The 26,363-nt window shown below is 47.2% G+C and overlaps 2 protein-coding genes across 3 annotated transcripts in view; both read left to right on the top strand.

Moving 5' to 3' along the window:
- LOC311108950 (abl interactor 1-like) overlaps positions 1-11,178 on the top strand; it is a 36,120-nt gene extending 24,942 nt beyond the window's left edge. Inside the window, exon 4 of the transcript XR_014610563.1 lies at positions 11,138-11,178. The gene's annotated coding sequence lies outside the window, so the exon portion shown is untranslated. The remainder of the gene's footprint in view (positions 1-11,137) is intronic.
- Positions 8,163-25,814, top strand: LOC311108947 (kelch repeat and BTB domain-containing protein 2-like). Of its 2 annotated transcripts, XM_084151724.1 has the most exons (6): positions 8,163-8,274; positions 8,659-8,736; positions 14,855-16,183; positions 20,105-20,270; positions 21,559-21,792; positions 22,442-25,814. In XM_084151724.1, the coding sequence occupies exons 3-6, from the start codon at positions 16,011-16,013 to the stop codon at positions 23,768-23,770; spliced, it is 1,902 nt and encodes a 633-aa protein (XP_084007850.1). In that variant the 5' UTR covers positions 8,163-8,274; positions 8,659-8,736; positions 14,855-16,010; the 3' UTR covers positions 23,771-25,814. The 2 variants fall into 2 exon arrangements, with proteins under 2 accessions (XP_084007850.1, XP_084007849.1); XM_084151723.1 differs by having other exon boundaries at positions 8,163-8,736.
- The last annotated feature ends 549 nt before the right edge of the window (positions 25,815-26,363 follow it).

Below are 26,363 nucleotides of genomic sequence, written 5' to 3'. Positions count from 1 at the left end.
GGTCAGTTTTGCATTTCACCTCCTGATGATTATGATGACTGAGTGTTTGAATAAAAAAATTGTATTTAGAATATAATATCACAATTATATTTATAATGCATGTATTATGTATTTATAACACTTGGGTAATTAACTTATTTCAATAAAGCGTTTCACATTCGCTACTGGTTGAAATTAAGTCTCTCATTTGATGAAATACTACACCTATCCTGTGTCCTCAGATCAGTGCTGATGAAGGAAATTAGAAGTGAGATGAACCGGTTTTAGAGTATTTACATGATGCATAGGAAGTGTAGTGTACTGTTTTGAAATTCTGTTTCTGTATATATGAATTACAAATCAGCTTTTAACTAGTTAAATCATGTTTCAAATCAACCAAATTTTATTTGCCACATGCGCCGAATGCAACAGGTGTAGACATTACAGTGAAATGCTTACTTACAAGCCCTTAACCAACAATGCAAAGTAAAACAAATAAAACAAGTGTTAAGCAAAAAAAAATAAAAGCAAATAACCAAAGAGCAGCAGTAAAATAAAATAACAGTAGGGAGGCTATATACAGGGGGGTACCGGTACAGTAGGGAGGCTATATACAGGGGGGTACCGGTACAGTAGGGAGGCTATATACAGGGGGGTACCGGTACAGAGGCTATATACAGGGGGTACCGGTACAGTAGGGAGGCTATATACAGGGGGGTACCGGTACAGTAGGGAGGCTATATACAGGGGGGTACCGGTACAGTAGGGAGGCTATATACAGGGGGGTACCGGTGCAGAGTCCAAGATGGCATAGCAGTGCGGTCGTGTTTTCTGTAGTGTCCTCATGTAAATAGCCTGTTTTTTGTTTTTTTTGTCTTTTTCATATATATTTCTCAATCTCACTTTCCATCCTTTAACTAAATATACTTTCCTGCAACCCGCCTCACCCAACGTGGAACGGATTCTATTATTTCTTCATACATTGCCAGCTAACTAGCTACTTGCTATTAGCCACCGGTAGCGGTCTTCACCATTGTCCGTGGCCAGTCTGCACATCGCGCTATCAAGCCAGAGCATATCGGATTTTCTGCCGGAATCACTGAATCACTGGACCTTAACACCGGATCATCGCAACTAGCTAGCTGCAACCGAATGGCTGTTGTCGTTGTTGGCTAATCACCACTGTCCTGAAGCTAACCCCAGTTAGCCTTGAGCTAGCCTCGAGCCAGGCCCATCTCCCAGCTATCTACCTCTCTGTTAACCGGACGGGACCTCCTAGTGTTGACACGGAGCCCCGCCGATCCATCACGACTGGTCTGCCGACGTAATCGTCTGATGTGGTTTCAACAGGCTTCCCGTTGTGAAGACCACGAAGATCCATCTGCTAGCCCCGGCAAGCTAGCACACCGTGCCTCCAGCTCGCCTGTAGCGTAGCAGCCACTGAACTGCTCCCGGACTTACTTATTGCTGTTCACTGGACCTAATGATCACTCAGCTACACAGCTGATGCCTGCTGGACTGTTCCTTTATACAGTACCCCATCCTGTTTATCTGTACAGCCTCAGTTCAAACTTTCGTCACCATTACCAGCTGTTGTCTTAGCTCTCTCGAATAACGCCTGTGACTGCTTTATGCCTCTCTCCCATGTCAATATGCCTTGCCTATTGCTGTTTCGGTTAGTTCTAACTGTACTTTTTCAATGTAGAGCCCCCAGTCCTGCTCAACCTGTCTCAGATAGCTCTTTTGTCCCACCCCCCACACACACGGAGACCGGCTCAATCGGTGCCTCCAGTGATGCTATCTCTTTCATCTTTACCCAACGCTTAGGTTTACCTCCACTGTACCCATATCCTTGTCTGTACATAATGCCCTGAATCTATTCTACAACGCCTGGAAATCTGCCCCTTTTATTCTCTGTACCCAACGCACTAGAAGACCAGTTCTTAAAGCCTTTAGCCGTATACTTATTCTACTCCTCCTCTGTTCCTCTGGTGATGTACAGGTTAACCCAGGCCCTGTAGCCCCCAGTATCACTCCGGCTCCCCAGGTGCTATCATTTGTTGACTTCTGTAACCGTAAAAGCCTTGGCTTCTTGTACGTTAACATCCGAAGCCTCCTCCCAAAGTTTGAGTTATTCACTGCATTAGCACAGTCAGCCAACCCTGATGTTTTAGCAGTGTCTGAATCCTGGCTTAGGAAGGCCACCAAAGATTCTGAAATGTCCATTCCCAACTACAACGTTTTCCATCTAGATAGAACTGCCAAACAGGTGGAGTTGCAATCTACTGTAGAGATAGTCTGCAGAGCTCTATCATACTATCCAGGTCTATGCCCAAACAGTTTGAGCTTCTACTTCTAAAAATCCACCTTTCCAGAAATAAGTCTCTCACTGTTGCTGCTTGCTACAGACCCCCCTCAGCCCCCAGCTGTACCCTGAACACCATATGTGAATTGATTGCCCCCCATCTATCCTCAGAGTTTGGATTGCTTGGTGACCTACACTGGGATATGCTTAACACCCCGGCCGTCCTACAATCTAAACTAGATGCCCTCGATCTCACACAAATTATCAAGGAACCTACCAGGTACAACCCTAAATCTGTTAACATGGGCACCCTCATAGATATCATCCTGACTAATTTACCCTCTAAATACACCTCCGCTGTCTTCAACCAGGATCTCAGCGATCACTGCCTCATTGCCTGCATCCGTAATGGGTCCACGGTCAAACGACCACCCCTCATCACTGTCAAACGCTCCCTAAAACACTTCAGCAAGCAGGCCTTTCTAATTGACCTGGCCCGGGTATCCTGGATGGATATCGATCTCATTCCGTCAGTAGAGCATGCCTGGTTGTTCTTTAAAAGTGTTTTCCTCTCCATCTTAAATAAGCATACCCCATTCAAAAAATTCAGAACTAAGAACAGATATAGCCCCTGGTTCACCCCAGACTTGACTGCCCTTAACCAGCACAAAAACATCCTGTGGCGTACGGCATTAGCATCGAACAGCCCCCGCGATATGCAACTTTTCAGGGAAGTCAGGAACCAATATACACAATCAGTTAGGAAAGCAAAGGCTAACTTTTTCAAACAGAAATTTGCATCCTGTAGCACTAACGCCAAAAAGTTTTGGGACACTGTAAAGTCCATGAAGTCCTGTAGGTTCATGCTCTACAACATTCGCAGAGTACGACCCTACCTTACACAGGAAGCGGCACAGGTCCTAATCCAGGCACTTGTCATCTCCCGTCTGGATTACTGCAACTCGCTGTTGGCTGGGCTCCCTGCCTGTGCCATTAAACCTGGTGTTCAACCTTCCCAAGCTTTCTCACGTCACCCCGCTCCTCCGCACACTCCACTGGCTTCCAGTTGAAGCTTGCATCTGCTACAAGACCATGGTGCATGCCTACGGCGCTGTGAGGGGAACGGCACCTCCTTACCTTCAGGCTCTGATCAGTCCCTACACCCAAACGAGGGCATTGCGGACTTCCACCTCTGGCCTGCTGGTCCCCCTACCCTCTGTGGAAGCACAGTTCCCGCTCAGCCCAGTCAAAACTGTTCGCTGCTCTGGCACCCCAATGGTGGAACAAGCTCCCTCACGACGCCAGGACAGCGGAGTCACTGACCACCTTCCGGAGACACTTGAAACACTTCCTCTTTAAGGAATACCTGGGATAGTATAAAATAATCCTTCTACCCCCCCCACCCCACCCCCCCAGCCCACCCCCCCCCCAAAAAAAAAATCAATACAATTTTAAAAAACGATGAAAAAATACTATATATATATATAACAAATGAAAAGTAAAAATATACTCTAAAAATAAAAAAAATTGAAATTAGAAAAATATATACAAAAAAAAAAGTTAAGTGTTTGTCCCACTGGCTATCATAAGGTGAATGCACCAATTTGTAAGTCGCTCTGGATAAGAGCGTCTGCTAAATGACGTAAATGTAATGTAAAGTCAATGGAGAATAAGAGCACCTCCTCCCAGCTGCCCACTGCACTGAGGCTAGGAAACACTGTTACTACCGATAAATCTACGATAATCGAAAATTTCAACAAGCATTTTGCTACGGCTGGCCATGCTTTCCACCTGGCTACCCCTACCCCGGCCACCAGCTCTGCACCCTCCGCTGCAACCCTCCGCTGTCAATCACTGCATTCTTATTGGCAGACTAAATAGCCTTGGTTTCTCAAATGACTGCCTCGCCTGGTTCACCAACTACTTCTCAGATAGAGTTCAATGTGTCAAATCGGAGGGCCTGTTGTCTGGACCTCTGGCAGTCTCTATGGGGGTGCCACAGGGTTCAATTCTTGGGCCGACTCTATTCTCTGTGTATATCAATGATGTCGCTCTTGCTGCTGGTGACTCTCAGATCCACCTCTACGCAGACGACACCATTTTGTATACATCTGGCCCTTCATTGGACACTCTGCTAACAAACCTCCAAACGAGCTTCAACGCCAATCAACACTCCTTCCGTGGCCTCCAACTGCTCTTAAACACTAGAACACTGCTTGCACCCGCCTGCCCGACTAGAATCACTACTCTCGGCGGGTCTGACTTAGAGTATGTGGACAACTGCAAATACCTAGGTGTCTGGTTAGACTGTAAACTCTCCTTCCAGACTCACATTAAGAATCTCCAATCCAAAGTTAAATCTAGAATCGGCTTCCTATTTCGCAACAAAGCTTCCTTCACTCATGCTGCTAAACAAGCCCTCGTAAAACTGACTAACCTACCGATCCTTGACTTCGGCGATGTCATTTACAAAATAGCTTCCAACACTCTACTCAGCAAATTGGATGTAGTCTATCACAGTGCCATCCATTTTGTCACCAAAGCCCCATATACTACCCACCATTGTGACCTGTACGCTCTCGTTGGCTGGCCCTCACTACATATTCGTTGCCAAACCCACTGGCTCCAGGTCATCTATAAATCCCTTCTAGGCAAATCCCTGCCTTATCTTAGCTCATTGGTCACAATAGCAACACCCACCCGTAGTATGCGCTCCAGCAGGTATATCTCACTGGTCATCCCCAAAGCCAACACCTCCTTTGGTCGCCATTCCTTCCAGTTCTCTGCTGCCAATGACTGGAACGAACTGCAAAAATCTCTGAAGCTGGAGACGCTTATCTCCCTCACTATCTTTAAGCATTAGTTGTCAGAGCAGCTTACCGATCACTGCACCTGTACACAGCCCATCTGTAAATAGCCCACCCAACTACCTCATCCCCATATTGTTATTTACATTGTTATTTATTTTGCTAATTTGCACCCCAGTATCTCTATTTGCACATCATCTTCTGCACATCTATCACTCCAGTGTTAATACTAAATTATAATTGTAATTATTTTGCACTATGGCCTATTTATTGCCTTACCTCCATAACTTACTACATTTGCACACACGGTATATAGATTTTCTATTGTGTTATTGACTGTACGTTTTGTTTATTCCATATGTAACTCTGTGTTGTTGTTTTCTTTTTCCGCACTGCTTTGCTTTATCTTGGCCAGGTCGCAGTTGTAAATGAGAACTTGTTCTCAACTGGCTTACCTGGTTAAATAAAGGTTAAATAAAATAAAATAAATAAATAAAAATGCGTGGGGGCACCGGCTAGTCGAGGTAATTGAGGTAATATGTAAATGTGGGTAGAGATAAAGTGACTATGCATAAATTATAAACAGAGTAGCAGCAGAGTAAAAAAGGGGGACAGGGTGGGGGGGCAGTGCAAATTGTCCGGGTAGCCATGATTAGCTGTTCAGGAGTCTTATGGCTTGGGGGTAGAAGCTGTTGAGAAGCCTTTTGAACCTAGACTTGGTGCTCCGGTACCGCTTGCCGTGTGGTAGCAGAGAGAACAGTCTATGACTAGGGTGGCTGGAGTCTTTGACAATTTTGAGGGCCTTCCTCTGACACCGCCTGGTATAGAGGTCCTGGATGGCAGGAAGCTTGGCCCCAGTGATGTACTGGGCCGTACGCACTACCCTCTGTAGTGCCTTGCGGTCAAAGGCCGACCAGTTGCCATACAAGGCGGTGATGCAACCAGTCAGGATGCTCTCGATGGTGCAGCTGTAGAACTTTTTGAGGATCTGAGGACCCATGCCAAATGTTTTGTAGTCTATTGCATAGTTACTATGTGTAACCATTGATGGACCAGGATTGGTAAACACTGTTGAAGTGTATAATTGTAATACATACATGCAGACACAGCATCATTCAAAGACTGAAGTTTGATACTCCTGGTGTTGGATATGACTGAAAAATAATGTCTCACAGACATTCATACCTGAACTGCAGCTTTATTTGCCATGGTAGAGTACATGATCAATGTACAGGCTACAATGTGGGGATCTCATGCATGGTTATAACTACATGAATATACGACTTGCATTATTGGCACAAAGTTATATTATATTCTACTCAATCCATAGGCTTCATTAATGTCATTCAGACTGTTTTGAAGTTGATACAACCGGCTATGATAGCTGAGGTTCATAGCTAGGTTCTGAACTAATATTTATACCAAATGTTTTAGGGTCCATACACAGATCGGCTAGCATCTGGTAGCTGACAGTAACCGAAAGGTCGCTGGTTCTAATCCCTGAGCCGACTAGGTGAAAAATCTGTCAATGTGCCCTTGAGCAAGGCACTTAACCCTAATTGCTCCTGTAAATCGCTCTGGATAAGAGCGTCTGCTAAATGACTAAAATGTAAAAAATGTAAATAGCTAGCTACACATCCATAGGCATACAGGTATTTTTTATCCTCCACTGCACAATAAGCAAGAAAATAGTTAGCTAGCTACGTTACTTCAGCTGCATTACATAGCAAATATCAGCAAGGCAGGCTTACAAAATTGTACATTAAATATGCAGTAAATGCTTTAGCTAGCTAGATTCTTTACATCCACTGTTTCACAAGACGACAGCCTGGTTTTCTGGTTGTTTCAGGAGTCCCTAAAACATTAAACAACCAGAATTTCAATTTCATATTCACGTCAAAAGGCCACTAAAGCTAGCTGGCGATTTTCGTAAATTAACTTAATGACAAAAAAAAATGCATAATCGTTTGTCTCTACATTAACTAACATATTCCTCTCAACTGTAATTTTTTTTTGCATGATTCGTTATGATGTTATAATAACTTCCATTTGCTTCCATCCTTGTATTTTTGTCAGCCATCTTTGCTGAAGAAGGTCCCCAGCCTTGGGTCGAACAGCGTCAAATTCGTCATGAGAACCACTCGATATGATTGGTCATCTCCCAGCGGTCGCTGCTGGTGATTTGCATAAATTTGGGGAAAGTTTTAACATTTTCACCGCCTCCCACGCCACCTTCGCGCCGCCCAAAGGTCCCCCGCCCTCTCCACTTTCCTTCTATTGAAAATGAATGTGAAGTCGTATTTCACCGCGCGGCACCGCTTGGGTAGTGTACACGGGGCATTATGTGTAATGTAATGGAACTGAGAGTCATGATCGATGGCAACTCATTGTGTACACGCATGACTGTAAGTAACTTTGGATAAAAGGGTCTGCTAAATGGCATATTATTATTATTATTATTACTCCCTACCCCACGTGTTTAACCGACGTCACTTGTTTTAAACTACGTCGATCTTTTTAAACCAATTTCGCCGTCTGCCAGAACAGGGATTGCCTCACGCCCGGGGGACCGGGAGACAGCCCGGTTCTAAATCGAATGCAATCAACGCTAACCCGGGACATTATGCAATCAACGCTAACCCGGGACATTATGCAATCAACGCTAACCCGGGACATTATGCAATCAACGCTAACCCGGGACATTATGCAATCAACGCTAACCCGGGACATTGATAGAATCCCCTCACTGAGAGTTTTTGGGCGCATGCCCAGTATCCTCATTTGGCCCCTGTTGTCTTGCACCGCGCCTGCGGTCGTCACTAGTTACCACAGCCACAGAGTCATAAACCCCGCCTATTTCTACCATTTATATATATATATTTTTTTTTTATCTGATTTTAAACCTAACCGTACTGCTAACCTTATGCCTATCCCTTAAATCAAGACAAAAAAAAAAAAAAAAAGCAAATTGTTGTTTTCATGATTTTTAACGACATAGCCAATTGTGACTTTGTGGCTGTGGTAACTAGTGGAAACGTTTTGGAGAAAGATTTCTTGCTGGTTGCCTCTGCCGTAAATTCGGCTTCCGGAGCTAGTTACTTAGCGCAGCTTGCCACTCTCTGTAATAGCAAGACAAGACCGGTCGGCATCGAATATGCCAGAATATCGCTTAAATTAGTTTATGTAAGGAATGTTTGTTTAAAATATTAACATACATACATAGCTAACTTCTAATTTAACATTCGCTTGTTAGCCAGCTCACGCTAGTTATCGTCGACAGCTAAAAGCTAACAAATGCGAACTAGTGTTACGTTGCTTGTTATTTACCTGCGTGCTTAGTTAGATCTATGAGACTGCTGGAAACCAATATGGACCTAACGGTAGATTTTAAAATCGTAATTGAGATGATTTTAGTTCATCACTCTAGCTAACGTAGTTCGCTGAATACTTTGGTTGTCATGATATATGTGTGGGTGTAAGTCCGAGCAAGAAGTACCCGGAAGGGAAGAGCGGCTACCGCTTTTACTAACTAGCTAACGTTATAACCAAATACAATTCTAACTGTAGCTAATAGGTACAACGATTAGACTGCGTGGGAACCCGGCAATCAACCTTTCAAGGAATAAATGGTTCGAAAAAAGAAAGGTGAGTAGTTAACTACATAGTTAGTCAGTCATCACCACATCCACTGAAGGCCTGGCTTGCTTATCCATGTTTTGGAGGTGGGGTTTTGGGAAGTAGAAAATGTGGCAGCAACCCAGCCAGCTAGCTGACGTTAGCTTACTAACCTAGTTCGCCAGAATGTTAAGCTAACTAGCACCGATAAAGTAACGGCAACTAGCTTGATAACACTTATTAGATAACCAGTTAACTTAACAGTATCTAGCTAATCCGTTAGCTAGTTAACTAACCAGATGTTGTTTACACATTGATTTGAATTATCACCATGAAATTAGTCACCAGGTTAGCCAACCAACTTCCAGTGATTTTTACATAATGGCCTAGCAGTAAGGATGTCATGTAATACAGAAGCATAAGTAACGTTAGCTACTAGCTATCACTCTAGTAATGTTGTAGTTAAACTAACTACCACAAATGGTAACAATTTAGAGTTTTCAGCGCTCTAAATTCAATAGGTTACCGATGGCAGCTGTTAGCTAGCTATGCTAACGTTAACTAGATGAGTGTGCTAACCAACCGCTAGCTAGTTGTCTAACGTTAGTCAGGCAGCTAGCTACCTACAATAAGGTTTCAGACAGGCTAAAGTTAGTCATATTTAGGTTAGCCAGCGTCATGTCCCATGTTGTGGGGAGGAGGGCATAAACGCACGAATCACGACATTGGCAAGTGAAGTGAGATGGCCAACGTGATTATCCTAACTAGTGGTACAGTGTTTTGGTGCATGGCCGCCATCAATGTTGCCAGTTCGGGCTGTCCCCGACTAAATAAAGTATTGGTCGACCGAGAGTAGTTTTCTGTTTCGACCAATCGATGGGTCGACATTTTAAAACGTATTTTTCCATATATAGACACATCTTATGTTTGAATAAAATCAAATATATGTAGGCTACTGAGCTTGTCTGATGCTTTAAGCACTGTGATAAAAAATTCAGACACAAATTACTAAAGAGGGAGCCAGAGATCAATATAGCCTAACCTTGGCCTCTGTAATGGATTAGTCCAATCAGAAATGTGTGAATCAGACCGGTGTCTTGTTTAAAAAAACTATATATATGTGTATGTATGTATGTATGTGTGTGTGTGTGTGTGTGTATATATATATATATATATATATATATATATCTATCTATCTATCTCTTGGTTGACCAACAGCCTATTCACCAACCAGTCGACTAAATGAGGTCAGCCCTAGTACAGGTCCCATGTTAATTTATTGATTTTAGAAGAATGCTTACTTCACACTGTTGCCTTTCAAGATTGACGTAGCTAGCTAGCTATGTAAATGGAGGAGACATTCAAAATCAAATTTTATTTGCCACATGCGCTGAATACAACAGGTGTAGACATTACAGTGAAATGCTTACTTACAAGCCCTTAACCAACAATGCAAAGTAAAACAAATTAAAAAAGTGTTAATCACTAATGAGCAGCAGTAAAAAAAAAATAACAGTAGGGAGGCTATATACAGAGGAGTACCGGTGCAGAGTCAATGTGCGGGGGCACCAGCTAGTTGAGGTAATTGAGGTAATATGTACATGTGGGTAGAGATAAAGTGACTATGCATAAATAATAAACAGAGTAGCAGCAGAGTAAAAAAGGGGGACGGGGTGGGGGGGCAGTGCAAATTGTCCGGGTAGCCATGATTAGCTGTTCAGGAGTCTTATGGCTTGGGGGTAGAAGCTGTTGAGAAGCCTTTTGGACCTAGACTTGGTGCTCCGGTACCACTTGCCATGCAGTAGCAGAGAGAACAGTCTATGACTAGGGTGGCTGGAGTCTTTGAGAATTTTGAGGGCCTTCCTCTGACACCGCCTGGATGGCAGGAAGCTTGGCCCCAGTGATGTACTGGGCTGTACTCACTACCCTCTGTAGTGTCTTGCGGTCGGAGGCCGAGCAGTTGCCATACCAGGCGGTGATGCAACCAGTCAGGATGCTCTCGATGGTGCAGCTGTAGAACTTTTTGAGGATCTGAGGACCCATGCCAAATGTTTTCAGTCTCCTGAGGGGGAATAGGCTTTGTCGTGCCCTCTTCACGACTGTCTTGGTGTGTTTGGACCGTGATAGTTCGTTGGTGATGGGGACACCAAGGAACTTGAAGCTCTCAACCTGTTCCGCTACAGCCCCGTCGATGAGAATGGGGGCGTGCTCAGTCCTCTTTTTTTATTTTCTTCCTATAGTCCACATGAACTAACCATCAACGCATGGGCTCGCTGAAAATGTTATTTAACCTAATACCATGGCTATCTTCTTAGATAACTAAACTCCAACAATGTGCCAAGGTAGAGAAATAACCAATAAAAATGATCCAGTCTTTAATCTACTAAGCAGGTAGCTTAGTGGGTAAGAGCGTTGTGCCAGTAACCGAAAGGTCGCTGGTTCTAATCCCCGAGCCGACTAGGTGAAAAATCTGTCGATATGCCTTTAAGCAAGGCACTTAACCCTAATTGCTCCTGTAAGTCGCTCTGGATAAGAGCGTCTGCTAAATGACTAAAATGTAGAATGTAAATGTTATTATCTAAGGCCTGGAGGGCCAAATCGTCTGGCTTTCACATGTGGCCACTAGTGCTGTGAACTATTGGGATCCTTAATGTTAAGAAAAATCCAGAACCGATAAACGTAGATGCAGAAAGTAAACCACATAGTGGGTCAATTTCCACAACAACTAGTGCCAGGCTTAACTTCTCTGCTGTTTTGGTTCCTTGGCTACCACTGTGAACCCGGTGCACATGCACTGATACTGTGTGTGACTGTGAAGCAGGCCCCCCAGGGTCCGGTCTGGAGCGTGAAGTCAGAAGCTCTGCTGGGAGGCTACTATGTAGCAACCTAGCGGTGCCAAAAGCCCTGGGCCCGGTTTCCCTAAAGCATATTAAACTCTGAATCTTAAGGCTAAGTTCATCGTTGGAACCTGGTCTGCCCTAGAAAGCCTATGTAAATTACGATCGGCAGAAAGGCCAAACCAAAAAACTTTAGACTGCCGTTTTGCGCTCTAAAATTTGTTTATTATGATCAAGTTCGATCCCCATTCTGAATACAACATTTGTCTTCACACAGGAGGACCATGTGCTGACAGACCAATCACGGGCCAGCAGGCTAGCCCTTATGCCATAGACATTAAGGTTGACTCCCTCAGTCAGGATGAAAACGACTACATCAACCATGATCCTTTGCTAGTTACGGCAACTTCGTTGGTGTCATTCAGCCCCATTCCGCAATATGACGCACTTCAAAGTCAGATACTAAATGCACCATCTGGAGTTTTCCATAGGAATATGTGGATGACGTCAGCGCTATCACTATCTACCGGGTTTAATGGCTATGGCGCGAAGTGTTTCATCTCAATATCCTAGCCTATTCATTGATGATAGGCCCTGCTTCACTGAAGTTGCGAGACAAGAAATTGCGAGATACAGCTTTTGATTGCCGATAGATAGGCCTAGTGCATGCTTCTGACTGTCTGCCTGGTGGCCAACCTGCCTCTCTCTCTGTCCTTCGCTAGCTCACTATGAAAGAAGTGAGTATTTGTGTTCTCGGAAGTACGGGAACTAATCAGTCTCCTCCATTCCAAAAATAATGAATCTGATGAGTCGATTCCTAGCGGAATCAAATCTTGACACTCAGAAAATGGGAGTAGGCACCGGGAGTCGACGTGCAAGAAGTCAATTATTTTGGAGTCGACTCCACCACTTCGTCATTGTCGTTAAACATTGGAAAAATGGCAGAGAAAGGCAAGCAACAGCAGCTAAGTCCTTTTATGGCAATACTCCCGAGTGGCGCAGCGGTCTAAGGCACTGCATCTGAGTGCTTGAGGCGTCACTACAGACCCCCTGGTTCGATTCCAGGCTGTATCACAACCGGCCGTGATTGGGAGTCCCATAGGACGGCGCACAATTGGCCCAGCGTCGTCCGGGTTTGGCCGGTGTAGGCCGTCATAGTAAATAAGAATTTGTTCTTAACTGACTTGCCTAGTTAAATAAAGGTAAAATAAATGAGAAGGAAATGCAAACTTTGAGGTGGAATTGAGGTACAGTAATGGTAGTACAGGTGCAATGCTTAACCATCTGAAAGGGACGCACCGTGAGACCCAAACCGTTGCTGGCTGCAGTGCAGCTGCATTGTGAATTTAAGTGGAATTTTATGAATTTCTTAGTTTTAACCGATAAATGTCAGTTTAAACGCTAAGATGTTTTTTTCCATTTGTCACATCCCTGATGTCACCGACATGGACTGCCTGGGCTGAGTTTACACAGGCAGCCCAATTCTGATCTTTATTCCACTAATTGGTCTTTTGACCAATCATATCAGATCTTTTTCATAGCTGATCTGATTGGCCAAAATACCAATAAGTGAGGGGAGAAAAAAAAATCAGAATTGTGCTGCCTGTATAAACGCAGACATGGAGAAATGTGCCATTTCTGTCACGAATTGCCTTAGTTTGGCATTGGTAGGAATGTCTTGGGTAGGCTACACCACTTTAAGCCAATGGGATGGATTGATAATAAAAGTGCCTTGATAGCTCTGTAGAATGGCAGTGTGTCAGGGATGGAGGCTGAAGTCATCCAGGATATGACTAGGCATGCGTCCCAAATGGCACCGTGTTCCCTATATAGTGCACCACTTTTGACCAGGACCCATGGGGCTCTGGTCAAAAGTAGTGCACTATGTAGGGCATAGGGTGCCATTTGGGATACAACCTATGCGGGGCGGTAGCTTACAGCTCTGAAGCCACAGCCAAAAGCTGTGCTCTCTTTCTGTTTTGATTTAAACACACTTTTTATGGTGGGCTTTAGTAGTGCCTCATTAACAACAACATGAATCTGGGTTTTATCAGCGTGTGTCTCTCTCTCTCCCTGTGTCAGTCTGCCCATTTGCTAGACAGACACAGGCACGTAGCAGGCTGTCAGCGAGTGCAATGAGTCTCTCCAAGCGGAGGGAGGGATAGGAGGAAGGGAGGGAGGGAGGGAGGGATAGGAGGGAGGGAGGGAGGGATAGGAAGGAGGGAGGGATAGGAGGGAGGGAGGGAGGGAGGGAGGGAGGGAGGGAGGGAGGGAGGGAGGGAGGGCAGGTGACCTGCAAGGGTAGACCAGATTGTTGACAGCGCACTTCTCTCATGCAGAAGGGATTGGGGATGTGGGCTGATCTGATAGGCCGAGAAGAGAAGAGTAGCTTATCTCTGGAAAATGCAGTGAGTGATAAGATAGATATATATAGATATATAGATAGATAGATAAGGATAAAAGGAAGTAATTCTACACGTAGACATTGGAATGTTAAAACAACATGTAATTGTTATGTATCTGTCCTGTATTCCTCCCTCCCCTGGTCTGTCCTAGTTGAGCTGCTTCCCAAATGCCTACGTGTAGGCAGGGCAGGTGACCTGCAAGGGTAGACCAGATTGTTGACAGCGCACTTCTCTCATGCAGAAGGGATTGGGGATGTGGGCTGATCTGATAGGCCGAGAAGAGAAGAGTAGCTTAGGGAGGGCAGGTGACCTGCAAGGGTAGACCAGATTGTTGACAGCGCACTTCTCTCATGCAGAAGGGATTGGGGATGTGGGCTGATCTGATAGGCCGAGAAGAGAAGAGTAGCTTAGGGAGGGCAGGTGACCTGCAAGGGTAGACCAGATTGTTGACAGCGCACTTCTCTCATGCAGAAGGGATTGGGGATGTGGGCTGATCTGATAGGCCGAGAAGAGAAGAGTAGCTTATCTCTGGAAAATGCAGTGAGTGATAAGATAGATATATATAGATATATAGATATATATATAGATAGATAGATAAGGATAAAAGGAAGTAATTCTACACGTAGACATTGGGAATGTTAAAACAACATGTAATTGTTATGTATCTGTCCTGTATTCCTCCCTCCCCTGGTCTGTCCTAGTTGAGCTGCTTCCCAAATGCCACCCTATCCTCTACATAGTTATTTGAATTGAATAGGAAGTACACTACTTGTTTTGGTCAAAAGTAGAGCACTATGTAGGCAATTAGGGTGCCATTTGGGTTTTCTGTGTCCTGGACCTGGACCTGGACCTGATTGATGGAAAGTGGTTTGATTGATTCAGATTCTACTCTGTTGTGCGTTTCAGCCCAGAACTGAGGTAGCAGCGTCACGATCACCACCACAGCCAGTCTGTCTCTGATCACCACCACAGCCAGTCTGTCTCTGATCACCACCACAGCCAGTCTGTCTCTGATCACCACCACAGCCAGTCTGTCTCTGATGTCCATCCAGTCCCCTGTGCCTGCCCGTCTGTCTGTCTGCGCCGAGAGAGACCTGTCTGTCTGCGCCGAGAGAGACCTGTCTGTCTGCGCCGAGAGAGACCTGTCTGTCTGCGCCGAGAGAGACCTGTCTGTCTGCGCCGAGAGAGACCTGTCTGTCTGCGCCGAGAGAGACCTGTCTGTCTGCGCCGAGAGAGACCTGTCTGTCTGCTCTGGGCTATACAGAGCAAGGAGGGACAACACAGCCGAGACTGACCCACCAGCACTGACTAGTCTACTGGAAGCTCTAGAGACCGGAGGCGGTAAAGACCATTTAACGCCCTACAGACAGAGGAGGCTCTAGACACCACCTGCACACCCTACAGACAGAGGGAGAGCCCAGTTGGAGGCAGCTACCTGCACCTCTAGCGCTGAGAGTGGAACCAACCGGATCGGTGTCCCTGCTTAGAGGGGAACCAACCGGATCGGTGTCCCTGCTTAGAGGGGAACCAACCTGATCGGTGTCCCACCTGAGAGGGGAACCAACCTGATCGGTGTCCCACCTGAGAGGGGAACCAACCTGATCGGTGTCCCTGCTTAGAGGGGAACCAACCTGATCGGTGTCCCACCTGAGAGGGGAACCAACCTGATCGGTGTCCCTGCTTAGAGGGGAACCAACCTGATCGGTGTCCCTGCTTAGAGGGGAACCAACCTGATCGGTGTCCCTGCTTAGAGGGGAACCAACCTGATCGGTGTCCCTGCTTAGAGGGGAACCAACCGGATCGGTGTCCCACCTGAGAGTGGAACCAACCGGATTGGTCTCCCTGCCTGCTCATCCATCACTGGGGAACCGAAGGAGGAGGAGTTGCAGAGGTACCCTTTAACCTGGTCCTGGAACACCCCTGTTCTATCAGCCAGCCCCAGAAGCAGAGTGCTCTCTCTGGGCCTGTGGTCACTCTAAGATCCTGGTTGTGTTTTGGAGCCTGGTTCTTCTACCAGCTTTGTAAACTGCTGAAACTGGGGCGCGATTCATGGGATGCAACCATGTCGGATCTCAGTGAGCGCAGGCCGGTCAACACGGACTACGCTGTCTCCCTGTTGGAGCAGCTGAAGTTCTTCTATGAACAGAAGTTACTGACTGACGTGGTGCTGCTGGTGGAGGACAACGAGTTCCCCTGTCACAAGATGGTCCTGGCCACGTGCAGCTCCTATTTCAGGTGAGTTAACTCCATATTCACTAAGTAGTGCACTACTTTTGACCAGAGGGACAGGTCTAGGGGGTCCTACATAGCGCACTATACTGTCACATGCAGCTTGTATTCTAGGTGAGTCACTGTCCTGTTCAGCAGAATGTTCTGGACCACTACTACAGTACAGCGCCATACCTGAGCAGGCCTATCGGGGAAACCATTAAGTCACTCCTGGGTTGAGTCCCAAACGGCACCCTATTCCCTATATAGTGCACTACTGTTGACCTGGGCCCATAGTGAATAGGATGCTGTTTGGGACACATCCATGGTCTAATAGGAGTTGCTGTTTACTAAGGAATATAGAGGTGTGTGTGTGTGTTACTGTTTGTCCCTGAATGTCAGCTATTGCGTCTCCCTTCGCATCAGTTATTTTGCTATTAGTTACTGGTAGAACTCCCAAACAAAGGATGCAATTTTAACCGGTGGTTCAAGAAGTATCCCTTGGGTAGGCCCAGGGGCCTCGTTCAGAAGTCCCAAATGGCACCCTATTCCCTATATAGTACACTACTTTTGACCATAGCCTTATGGGGAATAGGGTGCAACCTGGGACCAAGCTCTAGTGAAGCTCCTCTAGGAAGTAGAAAGGAAGAGCCTCTCCTGCTCGCTTGCTCTCTCTCACGCTCTCAACATTCAGCAGACACATTTACTGGCTGCTCTCTCCTCACACCCACCTATTCATCATGTCCCCACTGGTTCCCACGCACGCCAACTCGTTATCCGGTGACAACATGCAAAGCATTTCCCCTCTATGGTTCAGAGAGGTGTCCGCCTCTGGCTGTCTCTGGCTCACCCCCCTTCTCTCCTCGGTGCTTTCTGGCTCTCCCTCCTCCCCTCGCTGCAGGGAAAGGGGAGCCTTGTCACGCAGGCAGAGCTGGGAAGGAAGGAAGGAGACCCGCAGGCAGGCAGAGCTGGGAAGGAAGGAAGGAGACCCGCAGGCAGGCAGAGCTGGGAAGGAAGGAAGGAGACCCGCAGGCAGGCAGAGCTGGGTAGGAAGGAAGGAGACCCGCAGGCAGGCAGAGCTGGGTAGGAAGGAAGGAGACCCGCAGGCAGGCAGAGCTGGGAAGGAAGGAAGGAGACCCGCAGGCAGGCAGAGCTGGGTAGGAAGGAAGGAGACCCGCAGGCAGGCAGAGCTGGGAAGGAAGGAAGGAGACCCGCAGGCAGGCAGAGCTGGGTAGGAAGGAAGGAGACCCGCAGGCAGGCAGAGCTGGGTAGGAAGGAAGGAGACCCGCAGGCAGGCAGAGCTGGGAAGGAAGGAAGGAGACCCGCAGGCAGGCAGAGCTGGGAAGGAAGGAAGGAGACCCGCAGGCAGGCAGAGCTGGGTAGGAAGGAAGGAGACCCGCAGGCAGGCAGAGCTGGGTAGGAAGGAAGGGGACCCGCAGGCAGGCAGAGCTGGGTAGGAAGGAAGGGGACCCGCAGGCAGGCAGAGCTGGGTAGGAAGGAAGGAGACCCGCAGGCAGGCAGAGCTGGGTAGGAAGGAAGGAGACCCGCAGGCAGGCAGAGCTGGGAAGGAAGGAAGGAGACCCGCAGGCAGGCAGAGCTGGGTAGGAGACCCGCAGGCAGGCAGAGCTGGGAAGGAGGGCGAGAGGGGTGGAGAAGGGGTTGAGCGAGGGAGGGAGACCCGCAGGGGGATGCCTGCAACGTTGTGTAACATCCAGCCCATTGCCCTGGCAGACTGTGACAATTAGACCGACCACCACCTCTGTACACACTCACTCACACTCTCCGATGAGTCCTGGTCTAAAGTAGTGTACTAAATAGGGAAGACCGTGCCATTTTGGGATACAGAGAGGCACACCATGGATACACAGACAGTATGAATGAGTGTGGTTGGTCTGCTGGTGAATGAGGAAGTGGGGAGTGTAGGAGGAGGACAGGACTAGAAGATTCAGCTGCGTGGGTGTTGGGGAGGGCTGCGAGAGGGAGCGGGGGAGCTGGCTGGCTGGGGTGTTGGGGAGGGCTGCGAGAGGGAGCGGGGGAGCTGGGGTGTTGGGGAGGGCTGCGAGAGGGAGTGGGGGGGCTGGGGTGTTGGGGAGGGCTGCGAGAGGGAGCGGGGGAGCTGGCTGGCTGGGGTGTTGGGGAGGGCTGCGAGAGGGAGCGGGGGAGCTGGCTGGCTGGGGTGTTGGGGAGGGCTGCGAGAGGGAGCGGGGGAGCTGGCTGGCTGGGGTGTTGGGGAGGGCTGCGAGAGGGAGCGGGGGAGCTGGCTGGCTGGGGTGTTGTCTGAGAGAACATGCTGTGGTCTAGTGCCTGAGAGAGTCCTACTGCTTGCGTCCCAAATGGCACCCTAATCCCTACATTGTACACTACTTTTGACCCAGAGCCCTATTGGTCATAGTAAAAATAATAGTGCACTATATAGGGACTAGGGTGACAGTGTGTTACCTTCCTTTTGACTGCTGCATCCTGGTGTTGGTGGTGGTCTGTCTGAGAGTAACGTTATCCTCTACAGGGCCATGTTTATGAGGGGTCTGTCTGTCTGAGTAACTTTATCCTGTTATCCTCTACAGGGCCATGTTAATGAGGGGTCTGTCTGTCAGAGTAACTTTATCCTGTTATCCTCTACAGGGCCATGTTAATGAGGGGTCTGTCTGAGTAACTTTATCCTGTTATCCTCTACAGGGCCATGTTAATGAGGGGTCTGTCTGAGTAACTTTATCCTGTTATCCTCTACAGGGCCATGTTAATGAGGGGTCTGTCTGAGTAACTTTATCCTGTTATCCTCTACAGGGCCATGTTAATGAGGGGTCTGTCAGAGTAACGTTATCCTGTTATCCTCTACAGGGCCATGTTAATGAGGGGTCTGTCAGAGTAACTGTATCCTGTTATCCTCTACAGGGCCATGTTAATGAGGGGTCTGTCAGAGTAACGTTATCCTGTTATCCTCTACAGGGCCATGTTAATGAGGGGTCTGTCTGAGTAACTTTATCCTGTTATCCTCTACAGGGCCATGTTAATGAGGGGTCTGTCAGAGTAACTTTATCCTGTTATCCTCTACAGGGCCATGTTAATGAGGGGTCTGTCTGAGTAACTTTATCCTGTTATCCTCTACAGGGCCATGTTTATGAGGGGTCTGTCAGAGTAACTTTATCCTGTTATCCTCTACAGGGCCATGTTAATGAGGGGTCTGTCAGAGAGTAACTTTATCCTGTTATCCTCTACAGGGCCATGTTAATGAGGGGTCTGTCTGTCAGAGTAACTTTTTCCTGTTATCCTCTACAGGGCCATGTTAATGAGGGGTCTGTCAGAGTAACTTTATCCTGTTATCCTCTACAGGGCCATGTTAATGAGGGGTCTGTCTGAGAGTAACTGTATCCTGTTATCCTCTACAGGGCCATGTTAATGAGGGGTCTGTCAGAGTAACTTTATCCTGTTATCCTCTACAGGGCCATGTTAATGAGGGGTCTGTCTGTCAGAGTAACTTTATCCTGTTATCCTCTACAGGGCAATGTTAATGAGGGGTCTGTCTGTCAGAGTAACTGTATCCTGTTATCCTCTACAGGGCCATGTTAATGAGGGGTCTGTCTGTCAGAGTAACTGTATCCTGTTATCCTCTACAGGGCCATGTTAATGAGGGGTCTGTCTGTCAGAGTAACTGTATCCTGTTATCCTCTACAGGGCCATGTTAATGAGGGGTCTGTCAGAGTAACTTTATCCTGTTATCCTCTACAGGGCCATGTTAATGAGGGGTCTGTCTGTCAGAGTAACTGTATCCTGTTATCCTCTACAGGGCCATGTTAATGAGGGGTCTGTCAGAGTAACGTTATCCTGTTATCCTCTACAGGGCCATGTTAATGAGGGGTCTGTCAGAGTAACGTTATCCTGTTATCCTCTACAGGGCCATGTTAATGAGGGGTCTGTCTGAGAGTAACTGTATCCTGTTATCCTCTACAGGGCCATGTTTATGAGTGGTCTGTCGGAGAGTAAACAGAGTCATGTTCACCTGAGGAACATGGACCCAGCCACCCTGCAGATCATCATCACATATGCCTATACAGGCAACCTGGCTATTAACGACAACACCGTGGAGCCCCTGTACGAGACGGCATGCTTCCTCCAGGTAGGACACTACACACAGCATCGTGAAACCCCTGTACGAGACGGCATGCTTCCTCCAGGTAGGACACTACACACAGCATCGTGAAACCCCTGTACGAGACGGCATGCTTCCTCCAGGTAGGACACTACACACAGCATCGTGAAACCCCTGTACGAGACGGCATGCTTCCTCCAGGTAGGACACTACACACAGCATCGTGAAACCCCTGTACGAGACGGCATGCTTCCTCCAGGTAGGACACTACACACAGCATCGTGAAACCCCTGTACGAGACGGCATGCTTCCTCCAGGTAGGATACCAGTCTCCTATCCATCCCTCCTACCGCTGTGGGTCTCAACATTACTCTACCAATGTGAAGTTCTGATCTACAGAGGAAGACATATCCTATAGAGATTCGATACGTATCTAGATAGATGGGCTCCGATACGACACATGAACAATTACGTTTTAGGGATTAGGGGGGGGCAATGCAGCCTATGTTTTTCTGGCCCCCCACTTTGGTTCTGAAATCACCAAAACCCACTAATTAGCACATTAAGTGTTTGAGCTAGTAATGTATTATTATTTATTGTTTACAAATTAGCTATGACATAACCAATATATATATATATATATAGCACAACTTTGATTTCACCCCATCTGGAAGTTTTTCTGGAGTGATCTTCTCCTCTCGCTTTGGCCATGCAGTGCACCTCGCAAAAGTGATTGTTGTCCTCAATATATGAAATTGTCAACTTTACCCTGTATATCTAAAAATGACCATATACACTGATAGTTTAAATCAAAACTATGGTGAACCTGAACAATGGAAATAAAATATATTTGTAATCCCCGTTCAGCAGGTATAGCCAGATGAGTTGTCTCCGGTAGCTGAACCAGCGATTCATAACATTTTTGAATTGATTTTCTGACCGATGCATGCTACATTTGGATTGGTTTGGGGTCCGCAGACCGATGCACTTGTATCTTAAACGTTTGAATCATGTCTATCGGTGAATTGTTACATCCCCTAGTATCCTACTCATGGCTTAATCACTGACCCTCCTATTTCTGATCAGTTGACTCAGAGCGTTACTGAACGACTGAGGAGTATGAATAGGACTAATGGACAGTGATTGATTATTCTTACTAACATAACCACAATGTTGATGTCTTGGTGGTTTTTCATACTGTGGTTGGCTGGTTCTCTATAATACTTTTGCCATTTAAAAAAAAAATGCTCTCATCCAGTGACCTCATCCAACTAAGGTTAGTATTAATAATCCCCCCCCCCCCCCCCAAATACAGGTTGAGGACGTGCTCCTGCAGTGCAGGGATTATCTGGTGAAGAAGATCCACGCAGACAACTGTGTCCGGATGCTGAGCATCGGGGACCTGTTCTCCTGTGTGGAGCTGAAGCAGAGCGCAAAGCGCATGGTGGAACACAAGTTCTCCGTGGTCTACCGTCAGGAGGCCTTCCTACAGCTGTCCCATGAGCTGCTGGCCGACGTACTGAGCTCAGACAACCTCAACGTGGAGAAGGTGACTACCTTTTTTATACTTTCTTCATATTGTTGGTTGTATGTGTATTTTCTACGGACTGTCGCCGGTAAAGCATGGGTCTGTTCCAGAAAGCTGGATCAATGAGTTGGCCAGCTAACTGTCCAAAATGGTTTGAAATAACTTCATCATTTTGAGAAATATAGACTTGAAATTGGCATGGTATAATTGGCTTGAAGACAACAACCAAGAGTTAGCTTATATGTGGCTAACTTAAAGGGATACTTCAGGATTTTGGCAACGAGGCCCTTTATCTACTTCCCCAGAGTCGGATGAACTTGTAGATACCATTTGTATGTCTCTGTGTCCAGTACGAAGGAAGTTAGAGGTAGTTTGGCGAGCCAATGCTAACTAGCGTTAGCGCAATGACCTGTAATGCTAGCAGACACCCAGAGACTTCCAGTCATTGCGCTAACGGCAGTTAGCAATTGTGCTAGCGCTAGTTAGCAACTTCTTTCAAACTGCTCACAGAGATATAAAAATGGTGTCCACGATTTCATCTGACTCTGGGGAAGTAGATAAAGGGCATCATTGCCAAAATCCCGAAGTATCCCTTTAATAGTCCTGCTTTCTGGAATACTCCCCAAATGACCGCCCCTGGGATGATAAACATTCTCTACTCTTCTCTCAGGAGGAGACGGTGAGAGAGGCAGCCATGCTGTGGCTTGAGTACAACATGGAGGCTAGGTCCCAGTACCTCTCTTCAGTGCTCAGCCAGATCCGCATCGACGCTCTGTCTGAGGTGACGCAGCGCGCCTGGTTCCAGGGCCTACCTCCTAACGATAAGTCTGTCGTGGTGCAGGGCCTCTACAAGTCCATGCCCAAGTTCTTCAAACCCCGCCTGGGGATGACCAAGGAGGAGATGCTCATCTTCATGGAGGCTACGTCAGAGTCGCCGGCTGACACGGGTCAGGTGACGGCGGGCCCCAACCACACGGTGGTGTGTTACAGCCCGCAGGCCGAGAAGGTCTACAAGCTCAGCAACCCGCCCGGCGACCTCCAGAAGGTGGGAACGCTCGTCACCCCCGACAACGACGTGTTCATCGCCGGCGGGCAGATCCCGCTGAAGAACTCGATCGCCAACCACAGGAAGAGTGGTAGCAAGATACAGGCAGTGTTCCGATCGGTGGACAGCTTCTTCTGGTTCGACGCCCAGCAGAACGCCTGGGTGCCCAAGACGCCCATGCTGTGTGCCCGCATCAAGCCCTCGCTGGTCTACTGCGAGGGGTACATCTACGCCATCGGGGGGGACAACGTGGGCGGGGAGCTGAATAAACGTACCGTGGAACGCTACGACTGTGAGAAAGACGAGTGGGCCATGATGTCTCCTCTCCCCTGCGCCTGGAACTGGACCACGTCCGTAGCAGCCCACGACTGTGTCTACGTGATGACCCACGACCTCATGTACTGCTACTTCCCCCGCGCTGACACCTGGGTAGAGATGGCCATGAGGAAAACAAGTCGCTGCTTCGCCTCCGCCGCCGCCTTCGGTGACCTCATCTTCTACATCGGAGGGCTCCACGTGGTCAGCAACTCCGGTGTCCGCATGCCTACCAGCACCATCGATGGCTCCTCGGTCACCGTGGAGATCTATGACGTCAGCAAGAACGAGTGGCGCCTGGCCGCCAACATCCCTGCCAAGCGTTACTCGGACCCGTGCGTGCGGGCCGTGGTCCTCCTGGGCTCTCTCTGCATCTTCATGCGCGAGACTCACATGAATGAGCGCGCCAAGTACGCCATCTACCAGTACGATCTGGAGCTGGACCGCTGGTACCTGAGGCAGCCTGTTTCTGAGCGCGTGCTCTGGGACCTGGGGAAGGACTTCCGTTGCGCCGTGGGGAAGCTGTACCCATCCTGTTTGGAGGAGTCCCCATGGAAACCACCCACCTACCTGTTCTCCCCCGACGGGGCCGAGGAGTTTGAGGTGGACGGGGAGATGGTGTCTCTCCCTCATATATAGCTCTTAACCTTTCACCTCTGAACTCTGGATGTGACATGTTAGAGGGTGGAGGGATGCCCCTGAAGTCCAGGGGGGTTGGAGGAGTAGAGTACCACAGTACTGAGAAACTAAACGGTTTGGTATCTGACAGCTACTAGGCTTGCTGCATTTAAAGGCTGTTCTGCCTGGCTGGCTGTTGCTGACAAACAAACAATATTCAAAATGGAGGAGAGAAATGGAAAAACTAGTTGCAACTTCAAAAAATAACAAGTCTGTTTCAACAATGTGATAATCAAAAGTCAACTGATATGTGATGATGATGCACTTACTGGGGAAAATGTCCTTGGAATTCCGATGGAAACTGTACCAAAATCCCCCCCCCCCCCCTGGTCTCCACCTCTTTCCTTTCTCTCACCACTGTTTTGAATCCACATCCATGTCTTTCCTAGGGACACCTGGCTTGTGTCCCAAACGGCTCTCTGTTCCCTGTGTGTAGGGCACTGCCCTATAGGCTCTGGCCAAAAAGAAGTGCGCTTTATATGGAACAGGGTGCCATTTTGGGGTGCAGCTGGTATTGGAACATCCAGGGCCGAGCGTTGGGTTGGGCAGTACGAGGTCATAGCAGTGGGAACGGGGAGGTGTGGGAGAGGTTCTAGATGGTGACTGCAGGTCCGGTCACTAGTCATCTCTCTACCCCTCTGTCCCAGTCATCCCCCCTGGTGCACTACCACCCCTCTAGCCTGTCTCTTAAGCAGCGTCCCAAATGGCACCCTATAGAGTGTACTACTTTTGACCAGGGGCCCATAGGGCAGCTGTACGCTTGTTGAGCTCGCCCATAGGGCTCTGGTCAAAAGTAGTACACTCTATAGGGTGCCGTTATGGACGCGTTCTTAGTCAATCTCTCTGGACACAGGTCTTCCACACAGCCGGCCGGCAGTTTACAGAACAGAGCTAACACTAGCTGACCTCTGTCTCAGCATAGTGATAGGAGGATTTATGCCGGCGCTCTTCTCTCTCTTTTGTGTTTTTTTTTTTTACAAGCGCGGGTCTCCGCAACACACCTCTCTCTCTCTCAGTACTATCAACAACACACACCTCCTTCACTCTCTATCTCAGTACTATCAACAACACACACCTCCTTCACTCTCTATCTCAGTACTATCAACAACACACACCTCCTTCACTCTCTATCTCAGCACTATCAACAACACCCACCTCCTTCACTCTCTATCTCAGTACTATCAACAACACACACCTCCTTCACTCTCTATCTCAGTACTATCAACAACACACACCTCCTTCACTCTCTATCTCAGTACTATCAACAACACACACCTCCTTCACTCTCTATCTCAGTACTATCAACAACACACACCTCCTTCACTCTCTATCTCAGTACTATCAACAACACACACCTCCTTCACTCTCTATCTCAGTACTATCAACAACACCCACCTCCTTCACTCTATCAGTACTATCAACAACACCCACCTCCTTCACTCTCTATCTCAGTACTATCAACTATTGATTTTTTGGGCTCATGCATTTTTATTTCCAAGCTGCTGAAATATATAAATATACAAAAATATATATTTTTCATATGTTTAAAAAAAGACAAACCGTTTTAGTGTGGGGGAAAATAACCAGGTTCTATTTTGTATTAGTGTATTTAATATCAGACATTACTGTAGTGCGATTATGTATAGGTATCCATTCCCCCCCCCCCCCCCCCTTATCCAATTTTACATTTTCTTGTGAGTGACATTTTGAGGAATCTTGCTGCTGATTGGGTCTGAGAAGGAAAGAGAGGGCTGGCCCAGGGCTGTTGCTATGGGAATTGTCCCAGCAACCACTAGCAGTAGTGGAGACAGAACTAAATGGGGGGGGGGGGGGGGGTTGGGGTTGGGGAGGGAGGGAAGGAGCGGACGAAGCTGCGTCCTGGTTCCTACTTTAAAAACATGAGCACAGGTGCTTCATGCAAACCTTACTAGCATGTTTGGCTGCATCATGTTCCTTTGGCACTGTATTTTGAATGAACGTTAATTTATTAAAAAACATACCAAAACGTTTTCAAAAACGACTCGTTATTGTCACATGATGGATTTAATGTGTTGAAGCACACTTGATTTGTCACAATGTATTTGTTATACTAGTCAACTATCTTACCAGCATTAGTTACTGAGCATATTGCTGAGTCGATGTTCTTAATCATGTGTTTGGGTAAACTGGGTGATCTGAAAAGTCATAGTCAATCGATCAATAATATAATAATACTTAGAGCAAAAATGTTTATTTTCAATTCACAAACTGTAGAAACAATGAGAATAGAAAGGTTCAGAACTTTTGTAAAACATCACAGTACAGTTGAATATATGGCAAATAGAAATCCAATATGGATGGTGTTAAGAGATAGATGGGAGGTGTTGAATGGAGCTGAAGGATGGGACTAATAACAACAAGATAACTAATATAAAGCATACTGTGTCCATAATAAGTATATAGGTTATATATTGTGAGCTTTTGTGAAAGGGCACAGTTAGAAAGATATGGCATATAGAAGCAAACCGGATGGACATCATGAAAATGATCGGAGGAAGTTCAGGAGTAAAAACAA

Source organism: Coregonus lavaretus (genome assembly GCF_964263955.1).
Source record: "Coregonus lavaretus genome assembly, chromosome: 34".
Classification (NCBI taxonomy): domain Eukaryota; kingdom Metazoa; phylum Chordata; class Actinopteri; order Salmoniformes; family Salmonidae; genus Coregonus; species Coregonus lavaretus.
The sequence above is the reverse complement of the archived record's forward strand: the minus strand, read 5'-3'. Positions and strand labels throughout refer to the sequence as shown.